Source organism: Condylura cristata, unplaced genomic scaffold (assembly GCF_000260355.1).
Source record: "Condylura cristata isolate star-nosed mole 26May11 unplaced genomic scaffold, ConCri1.0 scaffold00008, whole genome shotgun sequence".
NCBI classification, from domain to species: Eukaryota; Metazoa; Chordata; class Mammalia; order Eulipotyphla; family Talpidae; genus Condylura; species Condylura cristata.
Window position 1 is genome coordinate 17,140,088 of NW_004567109.1, and position 23,457 is coordinate 17,163,544.

At 56.5% G+C, this 23,457-nt stretch overlaps 1 protein-coding gene across 1 annotated transcript in view; it reads left to right on the forward strand.

Annotated features, from left to right (window-relative positions):
* The window catches only part of LOC101634228 (chromosome unknown open reading frame, human C1orf94), a 31,817-nt gene that overhangs the window by 8,135 nt on the left and 225 nt on the right, over nt 1-23,457 (forward strand). Inside the window, exons 2-6 of the mRNA XM_004679427.1 lie at nt 7,635-8,323; nt 10,929-11,261; nt 12,294-12,469; nt 15,314-15,391; nt 18,404-18,603. Of these exons, the coding sequence (XP_004679484.1) occupies nt 7,635-8,323; nt 10,929-11,261; nt 12,294-12,469; nt 15,314-15,391; nt 18,404-18,603 (1,476 nt within the window). The remainder of the gene's footprint in view (nt 1-7,634; nt 8,324-10,928; nt 11,262-12,293; nt 12,470-15,313; nt 15,392-18,403; nt 18,604-23,457) is intronic.

The window sequence follows — 23,457 nt, forward strand, 5'->3', positions numbered from 1 at the left end:
AAATGAAAAGTTTTAAAGATAATTTGAACAATAAGAATTACTCTGTAGCTCCCAGCCGAAGCTCCTTTATTGCTGTATTTATTCCCCAGTATTTCCTGTCTCATTCCTCAGCTCACTGAATCCCTCACCCACCAAGCTGTCCAAGCCGCTTCCAGGTTCTCAACTTGTCCTTCCCTTCCGGGGGGAGGGGGTGCTAGTAGGGTGTTGGGGAGCGATTGGAGGGCTCTATCTTTCAAGTAGCAGTCTGCTTTCTGAGGCTGTCCACCTGCCCCTGGACCCTGGCAGGTGAGCTCAGTGCCTCCCGCGGACTCACACCTGGCTGGGTGTCTCCAGGGGCAAGGTGGACATCCAGTCGGCTCTAGCTGGGAGCGGAGGAGGGGACGGTGGAGGTGGGTCCCGCTCTGCGTGCAGGAGCCGAGGTGTCCAGGCTGCCCTTTCACCCAAAGTCCTGGAGTCCGCATATGAAATGGACCGGAAGGTGCCGCCTATGGATAGAAAGGTCTCCGATATGTTGGAGGCCAAAGCGAGCTAACGCTCCGCTTGAAAGGGATGCACTATGAGAAGGATGTGTCCCAAGAAAGGCGAGGGAATTGCGGCCTTTCCTGAGTCCTCAGTGTGTGCAGGGGCCTTGTAAAAACATGGACACTGCTCTTTGGGAGAAGCGAGACCCACGTACAGTCCAGGCTGGGTCCCAGGCCACTGAGGGATGTCACAGGGTCACCTCCGTTAGCCCTGGTGGCCATCTCCCACCATGGGGCGGATGAGGAGACTCCTTTGGGGGTCTGGTTTTCCACTCCCGGCCACTCAGGCCTGGGCTGACCAGCGGGCCCCAGGCAGCGCTTCCCATGCCTCACGCATGCAAGGTCGCTCAGTCGGAGCTGTAACATTTGCATAGAGCTCCTTACAGTTTGCCAAGTGCTTTCACATTCATCATGGCACTTAATCCTCACGCAGCAGCTCTGAGAGTGGAGGAGGGTAAGGGGGCAGGGAGGCCAAGCTTTCTAAAGGCCTTAGGCATCCCCTCCCCGCCCCCACCACGGAAGAGGGCCCAGAACAAACTCAGTGGGATTCCAGGTGCCTTTGGGACACAGGAGCACAGGCCCTGGGGTCACAACTGAATCTGCAGGTTGTCTCGCTGCCCCTCCCCCACACCGAAGTCAGCCAGGCCCCTCAGGGTGTGCGTGGTGGGGTCCACCTTCTTTCTTGCTGGTTCTCCATAAGCTGTGGTGTGCGGGTCTGTGCACAGATGTGGGTGTGTGTGCATGGTTCTAAGGGTTTTTGTACTGCACGTATGTGTGGTGAGTGTGTCTGGGGTGTGCATGCATGGGTACACCCATGGTCATCCTAAGTGTGTACATGGCTATGGGGCTGCACAACGACTGAGTGTGTGCATGGCTAGGCTATGTATGCATTGGTGTGGTGTGTTTGTGTATGTGTCGATGGCTGCGCTGTGTGTTTGCACTTGAGTCTGGGAGATGTGCCCGGGTGTGCTGTGAGCACATGGCTTGAGCTGTGTGTACATGGCTGTGTGTGGGGCATGATGTGGAGGTTGTGTGTATGTGACAGCAGTGTGTGTGCATGATTATGGTGTGAGTACACACATGCATGGTTATGGTGTGTATTCAGGGGTTGGAGTGTGTGCGTGTGTGTGTGTGTGTGTGTATCCAGTTGTGTAGAAGGAGGACACTCAGGGCAGGTCAGGGAGGAGACTCAGGGCAGGTGAATCTTGGATTTGGAGGGGAGGGAAGCTGGAGCCAGGCACAGGGTGGCAGTGCCCCTTCCCTCCACAGTGCTTGGCACCCTCCCTGGACGCTGTGACATATGTCTCAGGGGAATGAAGGTGTTTCCCTGCTCCCCATGCAGACAGGAAGACCCAATGCCCAGCCCCCTCAACCCCAGTGGGGCAGGGATCCACTCGCAGTGAAGCCAGCTGGACCCGGAGTCTCGGCCTCCAGGAAGTCTGCTCCTTGTCTGCCCGCAGTTGTCTCCCCTCCAGCTCACGGCCTGGTAGTGCAAGCCTCTGAGGCAGACACCCCACCAGGTTCTGCCTTGTCCTCCTAGGTCCTGCTTGCTCCCTGGTTCCAGCGGGAAAGTGTCAGTCCCTCATTTCCATGCATGAGGGATGCTCCCCCAGGGAACGGTCCAGAGAAATGACAGCAGGGGCTGGGGCCTAGCCAGGACCCCCGCTGGCTCCACTAGGTGCCGGGTGTACGTGGTGCCTGCATCCATCACAGCCTCGAGGGAGAGGTAGCTATGAATTCCCAGTTGAGGAGGAGACCGAGGCTCAGGGAGCTTGAGGGACACACTCAGGTTCACCGGGACAGAAGCACTGGAGCAAGAGTGGATCCCTGGCCCATGGGCCTCCCAGCCGCTGCCCCACACTTCCAAAGCAGTAGAGCCGAGAAAGAGCAGGGCTCGGCGGTCTGGCCATGGCTGTCCGTTCTGATTAGGAGGCTTCTGCAGTCCCCTTCCTGTTCCCGAATCTCGGTTGCAGAGAAGGCCAGGGCTCAGGGAGCCAGCCTGGGATAGAGAGAGGTAGCTGAAGGAGATTGCCTCTCTGCACCCAGTTTGTCCCTTCTCAATTCTGTCCTTGTGGAAATGACCTAACTCTATGGGCTCTTCACTTTAAAACCAGGATCATGTATCTGAGTCTTTTACGATTTATTTATTTATGCATGCAAGAGCTGTGTACAGGCCAGAGGTGCAGGAGGTGAGAGGCTTCACCAGAGACAGAGTGGGGAGCAGAACGAGCAGATTGCCAAAGTACACTGCCGAGGGGAGCAGCGGGCAGGTTAGGAGAGGTCTGTGGCGCCATGTGGTCACCTCCCTGGCTGGGGATGAACTCCTACTGCAGCGGTTGTAGACAGCTTCATAGTGCTGCAACTTAACTCCTTGAGCCACCAGAGAGGCCCTGATTGCCTGAATGAATTTTTGACACAAACTATCCCAAAACTTAGTGCCCTCTACTCCGCTCCCGTTTCTGTCGTTGGGAGGGACTGTGCTTGGTGGTGTGGCCGGGTCTCTGCACACATCTGCAGTCCGCCAGATCTGGCTGACTGTTGACCACACCCTTGGGGTTTTCCCCTTGGGATATGTCATCCCCAGTGACTCCTGGGTGCTTTCACACGAAGGTTGCTGATTCCCAAGAAAAACAAGAGTCTAATCCTGGTGCCCAACAACTTTCCAAATCTCTGCTTATTACTAAAACAAGGTGGCTGCACCACCAGTGTGGGGGTTTAGCGAGTGATCAAATAGGGCACCACTTTAATTAGTCTACTGTACCACTTCCCTGCTGGCCCCGTTGTGGGGATGACAACAAGATTTTTCACGCAGAGAGCTCAACACAGTGACTGGCTGCCCACTAGTTCTCCAGAAGTGTTACTATTTCGTGAACGAGGCCCAGAAGTCATTAGATAGCTTGATGGAGGTCTGGTCTCCATGGAATAGTGGGGATTTGAATCCAGTTTCCAGTTCCTTCTAGGGACTGAACCCTTAGCTCTGCCGCTCCACCCAGCCGACACGTGGAGGAGACAGACAGTCACCCACGATGTGAGGTCAGCCTGTGTATGGAGGGCCACTCACCCCATGTTTGAGCTCCCCACCCCAACTTCCTTCCTTTCGCCATCAGCCATGCTCCAAGGCACTGGGCCTGGTTGCTTTTGTCGTCGGTCTGAAATGCCAGAGTGGGAAGAAAATATTTGTTTTTGTGTCCTCTTCCAGCACTAACAATTTCCTGCTTGCGTTTTTCTGTTGTTTGGCTCAGATGAATAGCAGTTTTCATCTTTGCTCTGTGTTATCATGTACACAGAACTGCTGTCGGGGAGCGAACAGCATGCTTGCTTAGTCATTATTCTGGGAAGGGGTGCCAGCCAGTCAATAGCCTTTATTTTCACACGACTCGTGCACTGCGAATGCAGAAATAACGCTCAGCCTCGGCGCACAGAGCCGCCATCCTGGGTAGAGCCAAGGTGTGGCCACCGCGAGTCCTGGCGCCCGTTGCAACTGGCTTCCTTCGCCAGAGCCGGGGATCCGGGCTGACCTCTCTCCTTGCTTCGCTGTGACAGAATCTGTGCTAGATTTTATGGTTTTTACCAATTCAAGGGAGAAAGCAAGTCGCATGGGAAAGGTGCCAGGCTCAGAACCACTTCTTAGGAAGAGAAAATAAGGCAGACGTCGGGAAATGCAGGCAAACTGCCTGGCCTGGGACCTGGCATGGGTGTGGGGAGCGCGACACCTTCCTGTGGCTGGCTGGCTGCTGAGGGGAAGGGGGCTGAGCGTGGGGTCGCCAGTGGGGCTGCCCTGTTGAGGCTGCAAGTTCGGAGGCCCAGACGGAGCAGGGGGTTGGTGCTACCTGGTCAGCCGGCAGCTCTGCCAGGCCAGAGATGAGATGTCCAGCCGAGCCAGGAGCAGAAGGAGCCGCAGTCTTAGGCAACAGGTGTCTGGCTTTAAGAGCTGTAGGAGACTGACAAGGCCTAGGCAGGGGAGCTGACCCTTGTTCAGCCAAAGTGTGGCTGTGCTGGAGTCTGTGGCAGCCGGTGCTCCAGGCCCTGAGGACTCTGGTGAACAAGCAGCAGTCCCTGCCACAGGGCTGTTGTGAGGGAGTGAAGGCAAAGAAAAGGCGCTCTAGCATGGCGATACAAGCTAGAAAGAAAATAAACAGATCGTTGGAGCAGAAGGTATCGTTTGGAGGGGGTGGGCAAGAAAGACTCCACTGAGAAAATGAAACTTGAACTGAGGCCTGATGATGACAGGGTGATCAGGTGTGCATAGGAAATGCAAAGGCCTGGGGTTGGAACAAGCCTGGAATGTTCCAGAGTGCTTGCAAGAGGGGACATCCAAGTGGGAGGAGGCCCCTAGGTATAGTGCCTGGGGGCGCTGAGCCAGTGTGGGTCTTAGCCTCCCTTTCGCCTGTACCGGGTTCCCCTGTAATGGGAATCGACCTGAGGGTTCACAGGCGGACAGTTGCATCTGAGTTCTGAGCCGAGCTGATCTTGGACAGTAAGAGCAACTGAATCTTGTTTTCTTGGAGACAGAGGAACAGTTGGGGGAGATCCTGACCAGGGACCGTGCTTTGGCTCTTGATTGCAATGAGGTGCTCAGAAATTGGTGAAGGGATGGATTGATTAGTTCCCCAACATGTTGATCCAGGATTACTGTCAGGCTGGGGGGAGGGTCCCTGCCAGGGTCCCCAAGACTTGGCCCCAAACTCTCTCTGTTCAACATTTCTACTCACAAATTGGCATGAGTCTTAGAAAACGTGCTCATCAGACATGCAGCTGGCGAGGGGCTGGCAGGGACAGCTGGGTGCAGGATCCGGGGTCCCCCACTAATGTGACAACGGGAGGAGGCAAGCAATGCTCTGACTGCTTCAGATTGGGGACAAAAACCCAGCCTGAGCATGGTTGGGCGGGGGTCTTCCGCCACTCTCTTGGGAAAGGAAGCAGGCAGGAGTGGGAGGAGTTAGCAAATCATTGGCCCCTTGGCATCTGCACCCAGCCTCTTCACCTAAGTGACAAAATCCTGAGCCCCTTTCAGGCCCGCTTTTCCCATCTGTAAAGTGGAGATGACACTGTCTACTGCCTAGGGGCGTGGAGAAGATTAAGTGTGAGCAAACTGGTGGGTGCCTGGCTTCCTGGCTGGCCTGCAATGGATTCAAATGGGGGTTTGTAGAGGTTGTCCCAGGGATGGTTGGGTGTCTGGGCAGCCTTGGTGTGCACGGAGGGCCGGGAGAGGGGTCTAATCTTGGCCTTCACTGCCCCTTCTGGGAATGCCAGCTCCTCAGAAACCCCGATCCTATCGTGCACCCAGAGAAGGTAGACTACAAGCTCCTGCTGGGTGCTCTCCACCAGCCCTGCTCCCAGGCCTGGGAGGCCAGGTGTGCCCACACGGGGACTGGAAAGGGGCAGACTGCCTGTGGGGTGTTTTTGGTACAGGAACTTGTGAGTCTTTTAGAAGCTGCTTTGACTTTTCCCTGGAGCTGGAGTTTTAGAAGATTCAGCAGAGATGTGTGTGGGTGCCTGTAGTGTGTCCCACTTTTATCTAAAACACAAAACAAAGTCAGAAACCAAACCCAGACAAAAACAGAGGGAGTCGCGCGCCAGGAACCCCTGGGCCTATCCCCCCAAGCAGCGGCCTGTCTCGTCCCTCTTACCTCCCCTGACCCTGCCGGCCCTTGCAGGATGAAGTTTAAAGCTGCTTACCAACTTTAGCATGTAGCTCCAAACATCAGGACTTTTATTTGGGTGGTATCAGTGTAATCACAATCCCTTATCACAAGCTAAAAACTAACATAACTGTGTATCTTCCGAATTCAGAAAAGCCATTGCCCTATAGATGGCTTTGCAGGTTATTTTGAGGGGAGAGGCGAGAAGTGGACCTTCTGATGTCTGGTCTCTCATCCCCTTTGAGCATGAAGATGAAAAGGAAGAAGCGGGGTGGGTGGGGAGGGGGGCGGACAGAACCCTTGGGAGCATGATGGACGCCCCTCTATTGTGATTGTCCCTGGAGACAGGGCCGTGAGAGTGGGGCATGCTCGGGGGGGGGGGGGGGGGGTTGGCGGAGAGAGAAAGGAAGAGAGGACGGAGGGAAGGCGGCGGCGCCGGCCCAGGCCGCCTCTTCTGGTGCAGGACCCCGGCTCGTCTCGCACACGCGCCCTCCCACGTGTGTCCTTGCTGAGCGCCCCTGGACCCGCTCGCCAAGTGCTCCCCGACCAGGACTGGTGCTTTTAGTGTCACAACCACGTGGCAAGGGGAGCCCCGAAGTCCCAGGGTCTGGCGTGAAGTAGGCAGCGACGCCCGGTGCAGCCCCGGGCCCTGTGGCCGGAGCCGCTTTCTGCAGGCAGGTGGGCTGATGTGCAGAAGGCCTGGCTGTCCCCTCGTTCGAACGCTGACAGGTCCCTTATCGTTAGCTCTTCCCTGCGCTCTCCCAAGTGCCCTCACTACTCAACCCCTTTCCTGTACCCCCCACCCACTCAGGACCCAGTCACCCAGGGGTTAAGGAGTGCCCAGCACAGCAGGCAGCCTCTGGCCTCCATGCCCATGGGAGACGCAGGCATCTGTGCGCCACGGTAGAGTTCACGATCGTGGACCCAGCGGGCTAATGTGGACTTCCTCGTGGACACCTGTGTCCCTCTTCCTCCGTGCCAAACGTGCTTTGCCCCTCGGTGGCTTCCTGTTAGCCAGATGAGGACACGGGTACTGAGAGGCTAGCCGTCCAGAGCCGGGGAAGGGACAGAGCCAGGCGTGCGCTCCAGCCCCCCCCACACACGCCCCTTTCTCACGCACCTTCTGCTCCCTGGACGCCATGCTCATGGCCGTGGGCTCTCTCCTGGCCCCTTCGCTGCAGATCCTTTATTGCTTCAGGTCCTGGGCACGACCGAAGAAATCAAGGCGCGTTTCCCTGAGCAAGACGCAGTGTTCCAGGGAGTGGGGCACTCAGCGTCCTGCCCCAGAACCACGCTCTCAGTGCAGGTGCGCTGACGTGTGGCGAGCCGCCGCGCGCCCTCGTGAGAAAGCGACATGTTGCTCTTACCTGGAAAGGTGCTGAGTGCACCCCTCGGCCTCGGCCTGTCTCCCCTGCATGACCCCCTAGCGAGCCCGGCACTGACGCTGCCTGTCCGTCTGTCCTGCTTGCAGAGCTCTGGAGTTCAGCAGCTGTAAAGACGAGATCTCCCTGTTGGCGGAGCAGGAGTTCTTGAGCCTCACCAGAGAGCACCTCATCCTGGTGTCAGAGAGCCCCGGGGAGCTGCAGGCGCCGCCCAACTCCCCCGCGCTACCCGGCCAGCCAGGCCCGAGCCTCCATGCGCCGCCCATGGCAGCGGGCAGCAGGGAGCACCCAGGAGCTGTCTGCACCGCCAGCGACACGCTTCTGGAGCCGAAGGTGGCCACGTCCCTTATGGGCAGCCGGCAGGACTGTGATTCTGCCATGTCCACGGTCACAGGCATCCTGCGTGCTGCCAAGGTTAGGAGCGCCAAGGGGACAGAGGACGGGCGCCACAGCCCGGGCGTCTCTAACTCAGAGATCAGCAAGCTCCTGGCCCAGTTCCCGCTGAAGCCCTCAGAAGCATGCCGGGACCCGGACAACAAGATGGTGCTGGAGGGGACGAGAGTCATCAAGGACTTCCTGCAGAACAGCATGTTCAATGGCCCCGCACCCAGGGAGCCCGCTGGGCCGGGCCCCTTCCTGCTGCTGCCGCCGCCCGCCTCCCTTGCACCCCCCGACAAGCTCCCTGAGCTCCCTGCCCAGAAGCGGCAGCTCCCAGTGTTCGCCAAGATCTGCTCCAAACCCGAGGCCGAGCCCGCCGTGGAGGGGCACCACTTGATGGGTGAGTGGGCCCGGAGCAAGGCCGGGAGGGGGCACCTCCCAGATAGCCCGTGGGGCGGTGGCAGGCCCCGGGCACGCAGCTCCTCCGTGCAGAGGAGGGTCCAGGGGCAGGCACATCCAGCCCCTGCAGGCCTCTCTGCCGCCTGCCAGTGCGGAGGGCACAGCTAGTGCGGGCCCCCGGCATGCTTTGTGGCGGGGCTGGGACGGGCACGTGGGCCGCTGGTAATCTGGCCCCACCTCAGTTTGCAGAGTCCATTGAAGCACGTGTTTTACTTTGGTTGGTCCAGGGTGAAACCACAGCGCAGGGACTCTAAGCTGGAGAGGCGTGAACTGATGGGCACTGGGGGTCACTCGGAGGAACCTGCTCTGGTCACAAGACCTGGCCTTCTCTCTCTGGGGAGAGTGGGTGTGTCCACTCTCCAGGCGCGCTCCAGGCTGTTGGCGCTGGGGTTTGTGTCTGGGACCCCAGGGCCTTGGAAAAGTGCTTTCCCATCTCAGAACTGAGGGGTCCACCTCCTGCCCAGGAAGCCCAGCCACCTCCCAGTATTCCTCTACCCACTCCCACCACTCAGTCGAGATGGTTCCAAGAAGACCGACTGGTCGCAGGGATGTTTGCCTATAGTCGGCAGTCACGGCAAGAGTAGGTTTACTCATGTCCAGGAGAAGAAAAACTATCCCCAGGCGGTGAGTAGGGATGGGTAGCTGAGCGCTGCGTGTACCTGCCTCCCTGAGGAAACAGAAATGAGGTTCGTCTAGAGAGCTTTCTGTCTTCCGGAATGTAGTCAGGGGTCCAGGAATCAGAGCTTGGACAGTAAGCTGGCCTCTGGGTCCTGGGCAGGCCTTGAGGGGCCAGGTGCTGGGGGGTGGAGGTGTGGGGGCACCGAGCCCTGCCCAGACAGAGGGGACTTCCCTCTGGCCGCCTTCCCCAGGGTCATGCCTGGGTCAGAGGGGCCCACTGGTTCGGAAGTGTGGCGCCCCGCCCTCCCCCGCACCCCGATGCGTTGTCTGTGTGGACAAACGTTCAGACAAAGGAGGCTCTGCGGGTATAAGTGTGTGTGTTAGAAACATACAGTGTGGGTGCCCCTGCGTGCATCTGTGTTTGTGTGTGTGTCTGTGGTGTGTGGCCTCGTGGCTGCGTGAGCAGGTCAAAGGGATGAAGACAGGAACGTGTGTGCGCGCACAGACGCTGGAAGAAGCGCTGTAGCTGAAGGAACAGCAAGGGTGTCAGGTGGCCGGAGGGGTGTGAGACTGTAGGTGTGTGGGTCTCAGGGGGCGGGGAGCGCTATTATTAGTGGGTACTGTTATTTCAGCACACTGGCTGGGGGCTAAACTCGGCAACCAGCGTCTCTTGGAAGAGACTCTAGGGACATGCTTTGCTAAAAATGTCATTTTCTCCTAAATTGGCTCAGGCTAGGAAGGCACTTTCCTTTGCTAGGTTGGCACTGGGCGGGCAGGTCCAGTCTTGTCTAGAATCAGCTTGAAGGCTGCTGGGCTGGGTGGGGGCAGCAAAAGCTGGTGTGATTGGACGCACTCTCAGCAGGTGACACCAGGCCCAGGTCTTCTGACCTGACCACAGCCAGCATAATCCGAGGTGCCTGCCATGCGCCCCCACTGTTTCCCAGCCAAGTGCCATGGAGACCTGCAGGGGCCTCTAGGGAAGGAGGCAGGGGTACTGGGAAGATGAAGCTTTCTTCCTGCTTCAGCTAGATGAGGTCTTCCAAAACAGCTCCTGGGTGTAATTTCCGTGCCATACATATTTTTGTCGGGAGAAAGAATTCCATCGCTAAGAAGGAAACATAGGTGAAAAGGACTGCTGTGCAGACACACGTATTTCTGCTGTGGAGGGTCCCAAGGTGGTGTAGACAGTGCCCTACAGTGCGGGAATGGCCCACCTATTTGGAGAGAGGCCTGAGCCTGGCACTGACTGCGCCCACGACACAGTTGTCTCCTGATGTGTCCTAGCCTTGGCCTGCAGTCCCCCTGGGGAAGGCCCACTTCCTTCCGGAAGCCCCCAGCCCTCCAGACAGCTTTCTCAGCCACCCTCTCTCTGTCCTCCCTCATCTCACGTTCCCCATCTGCCTTGGCCCGGAGCTATTTCTGGCACTCTCTCCCTCCGTGTTGAGCTCCTGCAGGGCCAAGTCTGGCTCTGACTCATCACAGTGTCCCCGTACCAGGTCAGGGCCTGGCTCTGACGAGGGGGTGAGCCGCCTGAGACAGTGAAGCAGGGTGGAGTCCATGAGAGGGCCCCGTGCAGCTCAGAGCGCATGTTCTGTGGGGATGCGGAGCGCCTCACTAAGCCCAGTGCTCCCCGAAGGCAAGAACGGTGTTCAGGCCAGCTTTGTACCCCGAGCTTGCACTAAGGAATGGAGGCATGGAGGGGGGGAGGAAGGCAGGCATGGGTGTGTGGACAGGTGATGGAGGACGAGCGGCCAGGCCAGCACGGGCAGCGGGCAGTGAAGGCTTCAGTGAGGAGGCGCCTGGGAAAGTCCTGCGAGTAGTCTGAGCCTTGGGAGTGGGCTACGGAGGAGCTGCTGCTTAGTCCATAGCTGTTCCCCACGCCCAGCATCTGGCCTTGTAGGGTCACTGACTCAGTTTCCCTCCTGTAGAGCGAAACCCTGGTGCCAAGGAGCCAAGCAAAGGCCGAGAGAGCCTCTTTCTTAGTCAGTGGCCTCAGAGCCGGAAGGACACGAAAGACACGAAGGACACGAAGGACACGAAAGACACGAAAGACACGAAGGACACGAAGGACACGAAGGACACTTGCGGTGAGGAGGGTTGCAGTGACCCTCCGGGTTCCGTGTCCATGGCCCTGCAGGCCAAGAAGCCTCCGTGGCCTGCTGAGAAGAATCTGCTCTGTGAGTTCCTCGGGGCCACCAAGAACCCAACTGGACAGCTGAGGCTTCGCAGCAAGATGGAGGTGGATGGGCTGGAGCTGAAACGTAAGTTGGCCCCCACCATGGAGAGTCTGCGGGGGGAGGGGCTCAAGGCCCCCGCAGCCCCTGGCAGGGGCGTGCCCTCAATGGCTGTGAGCAGCAGGAGCAGTCGCTGACATTCTGCATATTATTGTTTAACACCTCAGAATGGAGGCAACGCCCTTCTCCCCACGCCCCTTATAGGGAATTACTAGGGAAGTGGAACTGGACTTCAAGGGTCACGTGGGCATTCCGAGGAGCCTGCTTGACCTGCCTTTGGCATATGTCCCCAGGTAACCCAGGTCAAAGAGGACCCCGGGCTCTGGGTTGTCTCTACAGGAGCCCGTTGTGCCTCTCGGTTCTTCACTTGTCCTCCTACAGCTATTTAGCCCTCCCCTCATAAAAAAGCCCCCAAAGGGGAAACTGCACCTCCACCTTGAACGCTATAAGCCCCAGGATATATTGTAGAGGGAGAGAACCCACTATTCATATCCGGGAGCCACTCAGCCACCCACACCTTCACACTAATTTTAGGCCATGCCGTACTCAATTATATCATGTTTGAAATATTTTCCTTAAAAAGTGATTTCAGTGTAGATAAGATAACCCATGCAAAGTCCTTAGTGTGGCCAAAAATATGTCCTCAGGGGGTTGGTTGCTTTAGTAATTTGATAAGAATGAATTCTATTGTTTGTCTAAAACCGGCTGTTTTCGGAAGCTCCTGAAAGAACTTGGCTTTGTACATAGGTAAAATATAGCCCTCGCAACCCAGTTTATTGTATTCTTTTGCCGCACCACCTCCTTTACATGGGTGATGGAGACAGAAGCTCCAAGCCAGTCTATGCTGGGATTTCTCACCCCTTCTGAATGGGCAAGGTGGGGACGAATGAATGATGTTTTCCAACAATTGGAAACTGCCCCCAACTTTGAAGAACACTTTGAGAGCTGCAAGGACCCACCCCCTAAGAACATCAGCCCCGGGGTAGGGAGGGTGCTGGAGGCCTCCTCTGCTTCCCTCCTACTCTCACGAAAACAGTTTACCTCTCCCATGACTTACAGTTAACCCACCTGCCACCATGGCCGACAAGAACAACCTCAAGTACACGGGGAATGTTTTCACACCCCGCTTCGCCACCACCTTGACCTCAGCAACCCTGAACCAGCCACTCTGGCTTAACCTCAACTACCCACCTCCACCGGTGTTCACGAATCACTCCACCTTCCCACAGTACCAGGTGAGTGACAGGTCCCAGCTCTCTGGCAGGTCAGCCCTGGGGGCTCCGGCCCCGAGGGGCTGTGACTTGCAGAGCCTCTGGGACATCAGATGAAGCCCGTGGCTACGCACACGTCCACATGCTCACACAGGCACGTGCACGCGCTTCTGGTTTCCCACGGTCTGAATCCCGCTGACTCCGGGCTGTGTGGTCCAGCGCTGCTTTGCAAGTCTGAGCAAGTGCCTGGGCTCCCAGAGTAGCTGCCGCCCCCCCGACTCCGGGGCTTCCTTTGTAGTTAGATGACACGCATGGAGGGGACTCCAGTTTAGGTCTTTTGCCCCAACACAATGAAGGACATTCTTGGCTTTTGTCTCATAGCTGCAAGGTATTTGGTGCCAGATACAAGGGCTGGTGTGAAACAATAGCTGGGCTGGAAATTGTGCTTCACAGAACTTACTTTCGTGGGGAAAATGTCGTTTCTTTGGTTTGTCTATTTAACTTAATCTCCCTTAAGAGCTGCTGCCCACTGGGTAGGAGGAGGAAGAAATCAAATAAATGTCCACTTTAGTTAAAACTTCAGTCCAATCCAGAAGTGTAAACAGTCCCTGAGGGGCAGTGCTCAGTTTCTCGGGAGGGCCCTCAGCGCCTGGGCGTTTTGTTTTCTGCCCCTCTCTGGCTCCTCCCAGACACGGCGTCACCACCCCCTGCATGGGTGTCCTGCGCAAGGTGGAAGCTGGGCCTTCTCCAGTCCAGGAAATGCGTCTCTGAGCTGGTCCACCAGGCCTGGCTGCTGAATTTTAAATGAGAGCTGAAGTAGTGCAGCTGGTGTTTTACTTTTCAGTTTGGTTTGGTTTGTTTTTGTTTTTGTTTTTTTTTTTTTTTTCATTTGCTAAAGAGCACGGGTGCCCACCCTCTCCTCACCCAGGTAGAAAGCTCCCCGGTGGAGGCGAGCAGGAGTTGGGAAGCCTGACCCAAGAGCCGGGAAGGCCTCGCTGCCTTCACATGTCACGGCGGTCATGGCCCAGGTGGAGAGAAACGCCTGCTCGTGGACCTGCCGGCTCATTCGCCGTGTTCTCCTGTCCTCCCCTTTTGTGTTTGCTCATTCGTGGTCCCGCCATTTATTCACTTACTCGCTGATTTACTCCTTTTTGTTTATTTATCGATTCATTCACTTGAGTTATTTAAAAAACTTTTGCTTTTCACTGCTGACAGGCCAGGCATAGGGCCAGGGGAGGGATCCGGAGGTGACTGAAAAGCAGGGAGGCCAGGTCCGTGAGGACAAATCCCGGCCCTGCCCTCGGCGCACCCCGCCTGGAAAGCCGCAGCTTGGCGTTTGCGTAAATCAAGTCACTGTGCCGCCAGGGCTCACCATGTAAACCCACGTGTTGTGTTGATTTCTTGGGCGCAGGGGAGGTTGGGGCCTATTTTCCACACCTGCGAGCCCTTGGTGGCCAGGGCTGACGCCAAGTCCTCGCCTCTGGACAGACGTGGTTGAGGGCCTTGGCTGGTAGGGCCCTGGGCCCTGTGGGGACAGTGTGGGTGCCGACTGACTCCTGCTGAGGCCCACCCTGGCTGGGGAAGGAATGTTGCGGTAGTTTACTTTTTCCCAGCTCTCCATGGCCTCATAGGGCCACCCAGCTTCAAGACGGCTCACATAAGACAAGGAAGTAGGTTTGGGGATCCGTGCACTTGTGTTTAAGGGAACGCCATGTCCAAGCCGAGAGGCCACGGGCGAGTTAGCTAAAAGCTCCGAGCTCTGGTTCCTTCACTTGCGAAATGGATTCACAGTGATCATACCGGCAGCTTATTCTTAGATACAGCTATAACGTTAGTGGGGTCCATGTATGGGGTAGGGTTTTATAAAACTAAAAATATGATATTGATGTCGATTTTTTATTATTTTAGAGCCAGATCTTCCTAGGAAGCAGGGTCAGAGGTTCTGCAGCTCTAGGGAGACAGGGAGGAGAGCTGGGGAGCAGCCTTTCCTCGTTTCCTTTCTTGTTTGGTGTTAGGAATAAAGATGAGATTCCAGGTCCAGCTTTCCCAGAGAGCCGCTGCAAAGTGGCAGAGGGTAGAGGACTAAGTCCCAGCACCGGGGAAGGCTGCCCAGCACACAGGAACTCTGCTCCCAAGAAGGAGGAATGTGAAGGGGAGAAGGCGCAGGGCTTCCTGCAAGGAAGCCTGAATATTCATTTACCCTTGCCTGTGATTTTACAGAATTACAGTTCAAACAACTAGAAATGCCCTTCAAGTCATACCGCGTCGCTCGTCATGGTAATGACACTGTCTCCTGAAAAGCCTGTGTGTTTCCACAGATCTAGGGAGCCAGCAGCGGCGCAGTGGGGGGATCGCAGCCTGGGGGTGCTCGCTGCAGAAGGCAGAGCTAATGTGGAGGGCGGAGACTCAGGGAGCACTCGAGCAGCTGTGCTTGCATAAACCTGACACTAACTTCAGCACACAAAGACACACCCGGGCACCCCATGTCTTGAGCAGCAATGGGGTTCAGGGAGAGGGGTGTAGAGAGCAAAAAGATAACATGGCCAGCTCCTCAGGTGTGTCTGTCTGCACACACGTGACAAGGAAAGAGGCTCAGGTGGCCAGGTGACTTGCCCAGGGTCACACAGCCCGAGGGGGCAGGTCTGGGGCTCAGAGGCAGTCAGGCTCCAGATGCTCTTAGACACTGAAAAGGCCGTGACTGCTGCTCTGTAGGGACTTCGCGACGGTGGTGTAAAGCTGCTTGCTCAGTCTGGGAGCGCGGTGGGGGACACCCAGCTGCATCGGGGCCTCGGGCCGGAAACGGAGTTGAGCAGCTGCGCTCTGACTGGGAGTCTCCCTGGGCACTGAGCCTCTGCCTTCTCTCCCCAGGGCCTGTACCCTCAGCGGGCAGCCAGGATGCCCTATCAGCAGGCCCTGCACCCCCAGCTGGGGTGCTACTCCCGTCAGGTGAGTAAACCGCTTTTCTTCCTCTGGCCTAACTCCATCGAGGCCATTGGGTCAGGGCACCTGCTCCCTGTGTGTCCAGCGGGTGTCACCCACCCTCTCCGCCCGGCCATGGTGCCAGAGCAGTCACAGGTCCCAGCCCGTGTAGGGAGGTGTGAGCCTGGTTCCCTCCACGAACACACAGAACACCACGATGTGCCAGGCCCTCCCCTCAGGGCTGAGCCTAACCACCACACCAGCCCTGTGTGAGCAGGTGAAGAGATGAAGAAACGGAGGCACAGAGGGATTCCACATCGAGTCCAAGGTCGTAGAGTTGACCTCTAAGTTAGCGGTGGCAGTAACAGCAAATAGCCTCAAAATCTCAGAGACTTTCAACAGAGAATATTTTCCCTTCACCCATAGGTTCTGTAGGTTGACTGAGCTGGGCAATGGCTTGGGTTCTGTTCTATTCCATCTATATTACTTTGAGGTCTGGAGCCAAAGATAGAGTTGCAGGAGCAGTAAGAAGCCCCCAGAGCCCCACCGGGAGCTGGTGCAGGGCATGTCCATGGGTCAGGGCCTGCGTCACGTCCCTTCCTCGCTGGTTTGCCAGACAAAATACAGAATACCCAGTTACACTTGAATTCCAGACGAAGGCTAACGAATTTTTCTATGTGCCAAATATTGTATGGGGCAAGTAGTTGCCGTTAGCCTGAAACCCAGCTGGCTGTCTGTGGGTAGGCTGAGGGGACAGAGCGATACCTGCTGGACAGTCACGTAGAACCGGAGTCTGGCCTTGGGCAGCCTGGCCTCAGGGTCTGTGCCCCCAGCCTCCGAGGCCGACTGCTTCTCGTATAGACCCACGCAAGCACGCAGAGTCAAAATAAAGCAGCGACAGGAGTGAAGACCCAGAACAGCTCGGCAAGGCAGCCAAAGGCGGGGGCTGAGGCAGAGAGACCCAGCGTCTCGGGCAGGGACGGGGTGTACGGGTAGAGCCGGGCACCTGCTTCGTTGTGAGTGGCCAGGCTGGCATTGAGGTGGACAGACGTCCACCTGGAGCTCAGGCCCTGTGCCTCTCCTCTCTCCCGGGAGCCCCTCTCCTCTGCAAACTGCACCCTGAAGTGCCTGTGTTAGGATGTCCCCAAGGCAGGGCAGGACCCATGTCCGGGGGTCCAGCGGTCACCTGGATCAGGACAGCAGCAGGAGCTTTGCCTCTGGTGGACACAGAGCCCGGCCGACCGCGGCACTTGCACTGTGAGCGCGACCTGGCTCCCGAGAGCGCTTTTACACAGAGCTGTGTGCACGCATCTATTTTTAAAAGTAACATAAGGATACTGGACAAAATTGAAAAATCTTCGAGGCCACCAGTGTCACTGACTGATGTCTTAGGCAGCTTCCAGTGCCATCTACACAAAGGTTTTTATTCATAGGGGACATTCTCGGCTTCTGTTCCGTTGCCGCCTGTCAGTGGAGCGTGTCTCGTGGAAGTGGCTCCAGGAGGGCGCGGAGTTGTATTTTATGGTTTTTGTCGGCCGTGCATAGTTAAGACACATTTTGAGTGGAATGTGTGTAAGTGGCAGGACCTGCCCCTTCTCTTTCGTGTCGGCTTCCTCCCAGGTTACCCCCTCCCCCGTGAAAACCGGGGGGCAGCTCTGCTGTCCTCACCCTGGGGTGTCTGTCCTAGCAGGTGCCATCCTGGGCTCCCTCTGCAGCCCTTGGGGCTCTCTGGCCTTGTCCCCTGGGGCTTTTGGCGCCCTGTCCAGCATCCCCAGTTCAGCATGTCCAGGGGGCCCAGGCTTCAAGGGAGCGAGCGCGGCCCGGGCTCGGCCTGCCGGGTTCTGACCAAGACTGAGGCTCCGTAGCTTTAGTAAGCAAGACTCCCAGATTCTCTGGGCCTGTTCCTCCTCTCTGACGTGGCGATAATAATGGGCCTCCTTCCCAGGACTGTTTGGAGCTTATGGGAGGGGCCCGTGTGTGGGCCCAGCGCGCCCTCGTGCTCAGGAAGTGCCAGGGAATGTGGGGTGAGAGGGGCTGTCAGCCGCTGAATCCCTGAACAGCTTGGGCCCCAGACTCTTGCTGTTCAAGCGGAAATCCCAGAGGTGGTCCAGTTTTGGCTGTGGAAGTCAGCCCACAGGAGACGTCGGCGACAGCCCCCGGTGCTTCTCAAGTAAGACCTTAGTCCTCACCCCTGACCTCCCCCCGTGCGTCCTCCCTTTTTCTCTCTTGAACTCATCCCGTGTTCATCAGGCAGCTACTGTGTGTCAGGTCCTGCCTTGGGGCTGAGGCCCTATCAGGAAGACAGGTGGGACCCTGCCTTGTCGTGGCAAGAACGGGCGTTCTTGAGGGGTGTCTGGTCCAGAAATCCCACGGGGCCCTGTTGTGCGCCTCTAGATTGGAGCAGAATCTCATTGTTGTCTGAGTCCTTTCTCCTCGCCTGCCCAACACTGCAGCCGCCCGTCATGCACGACTTTTTCTATCTAAATCATCTAAAATCAATACAATTAAAGATTCAGTTTCTCGCTCCCGTTAGCTGAGTGGCCAGTGGCTAACTCTGGACAGTGCCGCTAGAACATTCCCGTCACTCGTGGCAGGGATCTCCACTGGGCAGCGCTGCCCTGGCCTGGGAATCAGCTGTAATTCTAGGAGAGAAGCCAGGCATGTGCAAATATCAACAGTTTTTCTTCTGAGATGGTAAAAGGCTTAGGAGCAAGAGACTTTGGGGATAGTTATTGACAAAGGGAAGGAAGGGAGACGAGGAAGAGAGTGGAATTAATAAGCGTAGCGTGCGGTCCCTTCCATCAGCGGACACAGTCCCACACAGTGGGTGCAGCGTCTGCCCATTTTATAGAGGAGGAAACTGAGGCTCAGATGAATCCAGGGCCACAGACACAGGTTGAGCCCTGCGCTTCTTCCATCCCAGCCTACTGTCCCCTAGGGATCTCACAGGAACGGGGCTGGGGGCTGCCGTGTGGGGATGGGGTCAGGGCAGAGGAGGGAGCTGTGAGGTCCCTCACCTTCCGCCCCTCTGAACCACAGGTGACACCGTACAATCCTCAGCAGATGGGGCAGCAGATTTTCCGCTCTTCCTACGCCCCCCTGCTGAGCTACATCCCGTTCGTCCAGCCCAACTATACGTACCCCCAGAGGACGCCTCCAAAGCTGTCCAGCAATCCCCGAGACCCTTCGCCCATGGCAGGAGATGGGCCGCAGTTCCTCTTCCCCACGCAGGCATATGGGTGAGTCCTAACCCCTCCCCCATCCGCAGCCCCACCCCCGTCAGCTTGCACCCAGAGGGCTGCTGGAGCCGGGAGGCCGGCCTGCTGGGTTCAGGGTGCCTTCTCCGTGGCTGTGTTCCGTGGCTGCGGGGAGGGGAGGGCCTGGAACCTCTGCCACTCGCTGTGTGGCTCCTGGACCACCCGCTGGGGAGGTGAGTGGGACCTGGGGACCCTTTGGTGGGTCCATTTTGGGACTGCAGCTCTGGTGGGCTGCAGGGGTGTAACGGCAGGAGGCAGTGATGGCTACTCCGTCCACAGCAGGGCAGGGGGTGGCGCCTTCACCCACCTGCTTGGTCCACAGCGGGCACGGCCAAGTGGCCTTCTCCCAGCCCACCCTGTGCTCGCCCACCTGGCCCTGGCCAGGCTGATCTAAACAACCTGGCGACGCCATGGGGGCTCTGCTAGCGGGCTCCACGGCTTACCAGGGCTGTTCGTCTCTTTGTACAAACGGCCCTAAACAGCAAAGGAGAGGGACTTAACAGCAAACGACAAACTCAACATTTTAGCTGCAAATTCACGCAGGTGTTTCATGCTGGTCAGTCAGAAACGTGTGTGTTCTGTTCATCCCACTCACTCAGTCCTCAAAGAATATCGGTGCCCCCAGAGGCAGGAGCCGTGCCAGTCCCGAGGACCCAGTCTCCAGGCACTCCTGGGGGGATGTGCGCCCAGCTTGAGAAACTCCATTTGTGGGCTTGGGGCCGAACTGCCCCAGCAACATGACTCTGCCCACCGCCCTCATAGACACCCTTCCCTGTGTGTCAGCAGCCAACCCTGCTTCCACTCTTCGTCAGGGGTCCCCTAAGCCCCTGCTTAAGAGGATGCTTGGTAGAAAGTGATTTCCCTACTCAGATCTGTTTGGGAAATAAAGATAAGCAGATTTCTTAGATCATTTAGTTTTCTGTCGTGCATAGAGAATGTTCAGGAGGGTGGTCGATACTGTTCCTTGAGCATAAAACCCACACTCCCCCTTTTCCCCTTTTTCCCTCTTTTTCCTCTCCTCCCTGCCTCCCTTCCTCTCTTTCCCCCTCCCCCCCCATTCCTTCCTTCATCCTGCACGCAGGTCATGGCATGTTGCTTCGTGCACACCTGGGAAGGGTTGCATTAACACACACAGGGAATGTAAATTTAACCTGCCAGGGCCCAGAACTCAATAGGAGGACAGGTCCTCTCCTCTGAGAGGGTGGATGAGGTGGGGGCATTGTGAAGTCAGCCCAAGACCATCAAGTGGGCGGGAGGTTTGCTGCTGGGTGGACAGCGAGGGTCTCTGGACAGGGAGGATTAGCCGTTAGAGAATGTGTTCTATGCAGTAGGTGGAAGGTCTCAGAGGGAAGGCTCGTGGCAAGCTCCACGCCTGGAGAATAAAAGCATCTAGTTAAGGTATTCAATTTGTTCCTGAAAAAGGTAGAAAATAAGATTGGAAAAGGGAGGTTGGGATTGGATTTTGAGAGGCTCTGATGGCCAGGCCTGGGCCAAAGCAGGCCGATGCACTTAAGAGTGAACTTGTGGGGGTAGGGGGGAAGGGAGGAAAACAGGAGGTAGGAGAGAGAGCAGCCTGGAGGTGACCCCAAGGTGAGAGGTCCTCACAGCCTTGGAGATGACACTATATGCTTCTTCCTTCCATGCTGCAACCTGGAGACTCGCTGCAGAAGCTGGAACTGGTGGGCTTAAGAGCAAGTGCAGTCTAGGGTCTCATAAGTCAGCCGCTGGGAAGCCCTGATCAGGACCACAAAGGAGCAGAGAGGAGAGAAGAAAATGAGCGAGCTGGAGATGGAGGGAAGAGCAGACTTAGAGGTGGGAGAGAGCCCAGGGCTGGGAAGACAATGGTGGGCTAAGAATGGGAGTGGCGGCCAGTGCTGGTGGCCAGCAGGTGGAATGGAAGCCTGGGAGGTTGGGAAAAACAAGAACACGAGTCTGAAAAGCCAGGCAAAGGGTGCAGACCCATGTCCTCACAAAAATGCTTTGCTCACTCAAACAGTCCCACTGAGCCCTTCCTCTGTGCCAGGCAGAGTGAAATAGACAACAGGGGAATGAACGGGCAGCCTTCCTGAAGCCAGGTGCTGGGGTGACAGAAAGAGGATGAAAGAGCTTCTCTTAAGGCTGGAGCTGGATGAAGCAGGAGCCTGGGCCACGCATGGACGCCCATGGTAGCATGTGGTAGCGAACAGCCCAGGCAGAAAGACCAGAAAGTGCAAGGGCCTGAGGTGGGGAATGTAGCTGGAGCATGACGAATAGGGGAGAGAGGGCGGGGTGGGTGCAGAGCCTGGCGAGACAGGGCCCGGGAGGCACGGGGAGGAATTTTCTTTTCAGAGCAGTGGGAAGCCATCAAGACTTTAAGTGGGCGAGGGCAGTTTCTTGAAGTTTCTCCTTCTCTGAAGAAGTTACCATCGTCCAGTGAGGGGGACAAGGGTAAGGGCTGTGCAGAAAAGCAGGTTGCTGGCCTGTATTTGGTCCAAACAAGAGGGTGGGCGGTGTAAATGGAGACATTGAGCATGGCAGGGAGACCTGGAGTGTTTATTTTCTTGGTGGGCTTGACAGGACATGATGGTGGTTGGATGTGGAATGAGGAAAAGAGGAGCTGCACAGATTCCTAGGATTTTGACTTGAGCTGCTGGATGAGTGGAAATGCCAGGGCGCTGGGGTCAGATGACTGGTGCAGGGATCTCTTGATCAAGCATTCGGACTTGTGTATGCAAGGTTTAAGATGCCTGCCAGTCTCCGGAGAGGAGGTGTTGATTGGCAGGGGGATATATAAGTCTGGGGATCAGAAGAGGGTGCTGGGAATGGTACTGCTTGGGTGCCATTAGCATTTAGATGATATTTAAAGACAGATGGTGTGGGACGCAATGGGCCAGGGATGCCAGCACACAGAGAAGGGGCCCGAGGGCTGAATTCCAGACCTCCAGCAACGTAGGGCGCTTGGGGCCTATAGAGGAGCCTGCGCTGAGAGGACGTATGAGGAGGGGAGGAGAAACGGGAGGTGAGGAGTGCAGAAAGCCAAGCGAAGGCTGTTTCCTGGAGGAGAGAAGTAGGGGTCACAGGCTGATGAAAAGGGAGCCCAGGCCCTGTAGGATAAAACACAGGGAACAGTGAGCACAGGAAGGATCTTGGGGGCTACCGGGTGCTGGATGCAATGAGGTCTAGCAGACGCTGGGCTGGGCTGGGCAGGACAGGCAGGACACATGGGCTTCAGTGATGGACGAGGAGTGTCGGCACTTCCTCTGGATCCGGAGCAGGAGCAAGGGGACAACCAAGAGACATGACCTGGGAGGGGAGGAGCAGGGTGGCGTGTGAGTTCGCAGGGAGGCACAGGCAGAGCCCTCCCTCGAGGGCCTCTGCCCAGTCAGGCTGTGCACACGCGTCAGGGTAGGAAAACGGCACAACTCATCTTCCCAACAGTGCTTGAGAACTAAGAGCACACAAATAACTATTCTGGAGCTGCCAGCGTGGGAACCGTTCACCAAGCTCAGGAGCCACTTGATCGCCTCCTCTTCCTCCAGGAAGTCTTCCTGGTCAGCTCCAGCCCACAGAGATTAGCCCTCCTCTTGGTCCTCCCGGTGTGTCCTCTACAGACCCTGCTCTTAGCAGTCAATCCAATCTGAAGTTCTCAACCTGCAGGACCTAAATGCGTGGGGCGGGACAGTCAGACCTGAGATGTATTGCTGGTAGTTTGTTACCACAATTATTAAATGCTGAAGTATGGATCACTGCCTTTGTTTTGTAAGTCAGATTGGACTCTAGGGTATTCCTGTAATAGTATCACTTTCAGTCATTTCTCTTCCAATTTGGTTTTTGAGAAAGAGAAAAAGAGATGGGTTACCAGAGCATAATTGCTTATCAGGCACCTACCTCACGCCAAGTCTGGACTGGAGGCCGGGTGTAAAGTGGTAGACAGCCCAGATATATGTTCCTCCTCTCATGGAATTGATTTCAGTGAGAAAGGAATGAAACATAACCCCAAAACCAGCTGTCCTGGACTCCCAGCGACAGACACTGATGATCAGCTGAGGCATTATGAATGAATGCTGTGTGTTCCCAGGGTTCTTCCCTCCCTCACCCCCTTTTTGGTTTCATCAATTCACGGGAGAGTGACATGAATGTGAACATCTTGTGTAATATGCATCTGCCCAGATGAAAAGTGACTGAGAATCCCTGGATTAGACTAAATCTAGCCATTTGCTGCAATTTATATTGATCTCTGTTCCCATTCATTCAACATATTTTGGCAGACAGGTGACAAAATTGCAATAGGATCCCAGAAGTGTGAGTCAATGGTTCCTTCTGGAGAGGAATTCGGGGCAGGCTTCACCGAGGAGATGGCTTTGGCGCTCTATTTTGAAGTATGACTAGGGGTGTTCCAGGGAGGAGTAGGCAGGCGTATTCCCACCTTTGAAGAAGCCTGGAGTCTAGCGAAGTCCCGGGCACTCCATAGGGTCTCAGCTCATTTTGGGGACTGGTGTTGACACGGGGTGGGAGGGAGGTTTGTGTGTGTGTGTGTGGGGGGCTGAATTAGCTGGTGCAATAAGCAGAGAATGAGTCCTGGGGTTGTCTGGAGTCAGAGCTCACCATGGGAGGGATCCCTGAGTGCTCAAGTGTGGTCTGAAGTTCCTGAGGGACAAGCCTGGTTCTCCAAGACAGGAGAATGGCCACAGTCCCACAGGTAAGGTGCTGAGCTACACTGAGAGGCTCCCTGCCGTGTGGGCCTGGACGGAACGGGGTCACTGGCCTTGTACAAAATGGGTGACCAATAAGCTCTTTTTTTGTTTTCCACTTGTACCAATTTAATATCTTGTTTTCCAAGTGCCAAAGCATTTTTTT